Source organism: Trichosurus vulpecula, chromosome 5 (genome assembly GCF_011100635.1).
Source record: "Trichosurus vulpecula isolate mTriVul1 chromosome 5, mTriVul1.pri, whole genome shotgun sequence".
In the NCBI taxonomy this organism is placed as follows: domain Eukaryota; kingdom Metazoa; phylum Chordata; class Mammalia; order Diprotodontia; family Phalangeridae; genus Trichosurus; species Trichosurus vulpecula.
The window spans coordinates 204,179,379-204,185,378 of NC_050577.1; the positions used below are offsets into that span (position 1 = coordinate 204,179,379).

Here is a 6,000-nt window from a genome sequence, read left to right on the forward strand (position 1 = left end):
TCTCCTTGCACTGTTTGTTTGAGGAGGAATTAAAAATTCTTAGTTTGTTGCACTTGAGGCTGGATTTTGCTATAGATCAAATTTGTGACTTCTTGATGGTGGGTAAATCTAAGGGCTACTTGGTCTTTTATTTGCTTTTTAGAAGTAACTTCCTCTTATTCATTGATAGCAAGATTGATAAGATTATAAAAAATCTTTGGCATGTAAGAATTCAAAAACCCTTTCTAGGCTTTGAGATCTTTGAAAATTTCAGAACCACCATGAGATAGCAGAAGAGAAGAAGCTTTGCTTTAGTTTCAGTGGTTTCAGAAATGGAATATAGACTTACCTGTGGTCTCCTGCCCCTCAGCAGAATGGTTCCCCCAAGGAATAGCATAAAGATGTTTAGTGATTTCTTTCTCTTCAAATTATCTTATTTTATACTTACAAGTCATAAGAGATCATACAGAAAAACAGATTTAGAGCTACAAGGGAATGAGGAAACCAAAACCCAGAGAAATTAAATGACTTTTCCTATGATCACACAGGAAGAAAGTGGCAGAGGAGAGATTTGAACCAGTGTTCCCTGATTGCAAATCCAGCATATTTTCCATGATATCATGCTTCCTATAATGTGAACTCTTTGAAGGCAGAGATTGCTTTGATTTTTTTCCTTCATCTCTATTTCCTGATACTGTAGTATATACTTAATTAATCTTTATTAAGTTGAATGAATTTATTTGAATTGGCCTTTCCTCTTTGCTTTCACTGATAGATACCAAAAAGGGCTGAAGATCTTAGGGGCTTCAACCTTTGCTATTTTTCTTCTGTGCTCCAGGAGAAGTCCATTCATAGCTCTTAATAATAAGGACTAATCTTACTTTCTCTCTTCTTCCAGATCTCTTTAAGCCAGTGGTTCTCAGAGTGTGGTCCGAGGACCCTTGAAGGTTCCCAAAGTAAAACTCTTTTCATAACAATACTAAGTTGTTTTAATTTCTAATATGGCAAATATTGACAAATATAAACCTGTATAAACAAAAGCTCTTTGAGGGAATCCTCAATAACTTTTAAGAGTGTAAAAGAGGTCTGAGACCAAAAAGATTGAGACCTGCTACTCTCTCTAGTGTTTATTCTCATTAGAGATGGTTATCCTGTCTCTGTCCATCTCTCTCCTCTCAGTGCTTAGAGATAATGTACACAGAGCTCTAGTCCCTTAATACTTCCTTCCCTTCCAGCCCCTCCAGATAGATCCCATCCCTGTGCACTAAGGACCATTTCCAGTGGAATTTCAGGACTGTTGGCCCAGACACAAAGGATTTGTTCCAGAAGGAGTAATTATGGGTCCAAGCTTTGAAGTGCCTTATTGGTATGGGGTGTCAGTTCCTTTATGCCTTGTGCCTGGAACTTCCAGGGCTAAGCCTCTTGTCTTTAACCTTGAATAGGAGCCTGAAGAGTTTCTGCCCAATCTTCCATACTCCAACCCTTTTTATGTCCAGAGATTGGAGAACAGGAATGATATCCATCCCTACAACTCTTTCTGGGTGGCCCTAAGTAGGCCATTTAGCCTTTTAGGTCATCAGTTTCCACAATTGTAGGATAATATTCCACCAGACAGAATAAGGAAGTGTTTTGACAATTGAAGTATAAGCTGATGGTGATGCTTAAATGATTTCCTAGCACCTGCTGGGCTTTTTCCATCAAACAGGACAAAGCCATGAGAAGAAGTCTTAAGTAAAATCCCAGAGACGTGAGGTCTAACTGGGTGTTTTATTTTTCAACATGTCGCTGTGTTTACATTAGGATCTATTGTCCTGCCAGAGTTATTCCACTCAACACATCAGTGATTTTTCATTGAAAGTCCTTTTAAAGCAACTTTCTAGTGCATATCTGCTTTTAAATTTTGGTCAGGATTATCCAAGTGTTAATCTAAGCTTCCAAATTGTTTTGGTTCAGCAACTTTGTTTTATGTAAATTGATATCTATTGGAAAATACTTGTCAGAGGTGGCTGAGGTGGTGCACCTCCCATAAGAGACTCCAGCTCTAGGCTCATGTAGACTTTGGATCTATGAGTCTGACCTCACAGAGAGGTGAGTGGGGCTTTTCCTACATTCTCTGTGGCTTCTTATACTCCTACCCCAGAGTTCCAGGGAAAATCTCTACATCAAAGTTTAGGGAAACCCCTTGGTAGTAAGGATTATTTTATTTTTTGTGTTTGTGTCCCCAGCGGCTAACACAGTACACACTTAATAGGGCAGCTAGGTGGCATAGTGGATAGAGCACCGGACTTGGAATCAGAAAGACTCATCTTCATATATTGCCTGATGAGTCAAGACTAGAAGCTTCACTACTTCCTTGAAATTCAAAAGAATATAGCCTCACTTCTCTTTCTCAAGTTCCCTGCTGCCTTTAAGAGGGATACCTTTTTTTAGGGAGAGTGATACCTTGATGTGATTTATGGTGCTACTATTGCTAGTTTCTTAGAAACTCTAATCCTGTGATATCCAGAAGAGAGGAAGACTGCCTAACCTTTCTAATGAGATTAACTGTATTTTTGTTCCTGAAATTTAGTTTTATCCCACCCCCACTATCCCTTCTAGGTATTTGGTTAGCTTAGAGGTGAAAAATCTCAGGGGCTATAAAGACATCGTTAGCTGTTTTCAGTTTACTAATCACAGGATTGGGGAAAAAAAATCTTCACACATATGAAGAATTTCTTCCTAGGGGTGGCCACTGCCACATTGGTGAAGTCTTGGTTCACAGTGTAAGGTTTTTCTCTACTGCTTGTCCTCCCTCCTCCTTAACTCTCTTTCTTCTTCTCCATTACATGCAGGCTGTATACAAGATGGCAGATGTGGCCTGCAAATGCCATGGTGTCTCAGGATCCTGTAGCCTCAAAACCTGCTGGTTACAGCTAGCTGAGTTCCGAAAGGTGGGGGACCAACTGAAGGAGAAGTATGACAGTGCAGCTGCCATGCGTATCACTCGGAAAGGCAAACTAGAGCTAGTGAATAGCCGCTTCAACCAGCCCACCCCTGAGGACTTGGTCTATGTAGACCCCAGCCCGGACTACTGCTTTCGAAACGAGACCACTGGCTCACTGGGCACTCAGGGCCGACTCTGCAACAAGACCTCAGAGGGCACGGATGGCTGTGAGCTGATGTGTTGTGGCCGGGGCTATGACCAGTTTAAGAGTGTCCAGGTGGAGAGATGCCACTGCAAGTTTCACTGGTGCTGCTACGTCAAGTGCAAGAAATGCACAGAAATCGTTGACCAGTATGTCTGTAAATAATTTGGCAGAGAGGTATCACTCTTCTGGCTGCCCTCCGCCCTACTTCTTCTACTTCCTCCCCATCCCAAAAAAGTTTTTATTATATAAATCTATATAAATATATTTTATATTTCTATAAATAGATGAATGATAAATAATTAAAAGAAGAAAATTGAAAGGAAATGTTATTTAAGAGGTACTCTTCAGGATCTCTCTGAGGATTGGACTTGGCTGCTTTTCTACTCCTTGTGGAGGTTCCACCCCTTGTGGAGACATTAGGAGCAGGGAGGTTTTTTTTATCCCATTCGTTGGTATTCTCAGGATAAGGGGTTAAGACCTACCTATTACCATAGTGTCTCCAAAAAAAAAAAAGCAAAGGGATAGGAGTGAATTGATGGAGAAGAGGGCTGTCTCTAGTCATTTGGAGTACTTGAGGGTTAGGTGGTTGTTCTATTACCCCTAAAGAGCCAAAGGTCCTGTGGGAAATGGTTGGAGGGTTTTGTTCAAAATGTAAATTGCATCTGTAAGAAGGCTGGAGCTTTCCCACTTCCCTCTGTGTATGTGCATATGCATGCATATGTGTGCATATGCACCCAGAGATCCCAGGTTGAAAACAGAAGCGGCATCTTTTCCCCAGGACTGCCTGGGCTCCAGCACCTAAGAACATATGATTTATATACATTCCAGTCTAGATTCATCTTTCAAGTTTGCGGATTATTCCTTATCCACAGGTCTCTATACCTTGCTACAAATTCCCTGTTCCCAGAGGGAGAAAGGGCCATTTAATCTGACCTTTTGGGAAGGACATACACTCTGTGTGCCTAGACTGCAAAAAATCAGGCACAACAAGCTGGACTAATTGAACTTCACTGTGCCCCTTTATGGGAAGCAGAAACTGGTGATGCTGCTGCTGCTGCTTCCTCCATCAAGAAGGGAGGCCTCCCGAACCAAACATGATGCACAGTTAAGCCAGCATTGGCTAGCTGGTCTTAATCCTTGTTTTTGTCCCAGATGTACGGTTTCCCTTCGGTATTAAATACCCTTCACCGAGATTTTTCTCCACCTTTAATGAATATGTTGACTTTCATTGTATATCTTAGAATCCAGCTACAAGTATGGTATCCAGTAAGTAGGAAAGGGATTGAGTGGGCTATAGTGACTGCTCTGAATCCTCTTCCGGTAATCAGAGAGCAAGAGGACAATGACAGTGGAAGATCTCAGAGATGAAATTTGAGCTTCAAGTACACTTTCCTTTTGGGCTTTGCTGTGCAAATTACCTGCCAGTTGTTGAATGAGTTGTTGGTAAAGCACAAATGAACTTAGGGGCTCTCTGCATGTTTTCTTAAGGGAGGGGAAATGATAGTCTAAAACCTGGTTCTTGGGGGCTGAGTAAAAAGGAAGCTGGGTTTAAGGGCCAAAGGTGGGAGATTAGGAGAGGAGGAATAGTCCTGGACAGATGCAGAGACAGAGAGAGTGGTGCTGATTAGGAGAGGGAAATGGAGTTTGAGATTGGATTGGGGATTGCCTTAGGAGGTACTTTCCAGGGTACAAAAGATCAAATGAGACTTCGGAGTATAATTGCTTCTGAAAAATCTAGTTAGAAAGTAATGGGTTTATGGGAATTTTGAACAAGAAATGTATTTGGGAGCTGGTTGCAACATTTCCATACATGTGTGTGTGTGCGTGTGTGTGTGTGTGTGTGTGTGTGTGTATAGAAAGAGAAATTTTATGATGCATCTCACTGGGAGCATATGCCTTGAGCTCCTTTTCCTACATGGTGGTACCGTCTTCACTTATCCAATTTTTCTTTGACCACTAGCCAACAACACTTGCAAGATGGCTGGAAGGAATTGGAGTATTGGCTATAACCATAGATCAAAGTAAAGACAATTGGCCCATGCAATGAGAACAAACAAGCCACGGCTATCAAGCACAGTAATAATGTGCTCTAAAAACAATAGCTATCTGTATGGCTCTTTCCATACCCCTTCCTCACTCCACCCTCCCACTCACCAGTGTTTAGAAGATTCAAGAGATGACAGTTTGTTTTTAATGGAATAAAGAGAAACAGGGTGAAGAAGTAATCATAATAGCACATAAGAAATCACATGAAGGGAGGTGAATGAATCCATGATCATATGGAAATGTGTCCTGCAGGACTATGACAAGAAGAGGAGGGGGAAGATGAGAATTTCCTTTTCTGATTGAGACATAATTTATGCTCAAGCTCTTGTGAACTTATTGAATGTGCTGACCCACCTGGGTTTGGAACCAGCTGTTTTGCACTAGGGTTGAGAATCAGAGTGCAGTTCTCACTGGCTTGTTGAACCCAGATAGGAGTCATCTGTCCGGAGGGGGTTAAGCCTGTTCTTCATGAGCTGAGATATGGCCACTGATACCACCAGGATTAGGGCTAAAAAAACATAAAGACAACTAAAGGATTTGGCTTCTACTCAGGATATTTATTTATCTCTAGTCAGGATTCTTTGGAGCAATAAATCCTAGGTCAACATGAAGGCTGACCAAAGGGTCAATGTATTAGGTATAATAATGCCTAAACAAACAGACCTACCCCTCTCAGGCCAAATACTTCTACCCAAATCCTAGGGTGTGGTTCTAGAAGAAGTATATGTGAAAATATTACAACCAAAATCCATTTCTTGTCTCAACTTCCCATAACTCCATCACTTCCTAACAAGTTGGATATAGAGTGAGTTCTAGAGAATGATTCCTGGTGAGTTAAAAGTATTCC

The 6,000-nt window shown here is 41.3% G+C and overlaps 1 protein-coding gene across 1 annotated transcript in view; it reads left to right on the forward strand.

The window, feature by feature from the left end:
- WNT5B (Wnt family member 5B) overlaps nucleotides 1–3,269 on the forward strand; it is an 85,312-nt gene extending 82,043 nt beyond the window's left edge. The window contains exon 6 of the mRNA XM_036761727.1: nucleotides 2,811–3,269. Coding sequence (XP_036617622.1) covers nucleotides 2,811–3,269 — 459 coding nt within the window. The remainder of the gene's footprint in view (nucleotides 1–2,810) is intronic.
- The last annotated feature ends 2,731 nt before the right edge of the window (nucleotides 3,270–6,000 follow it).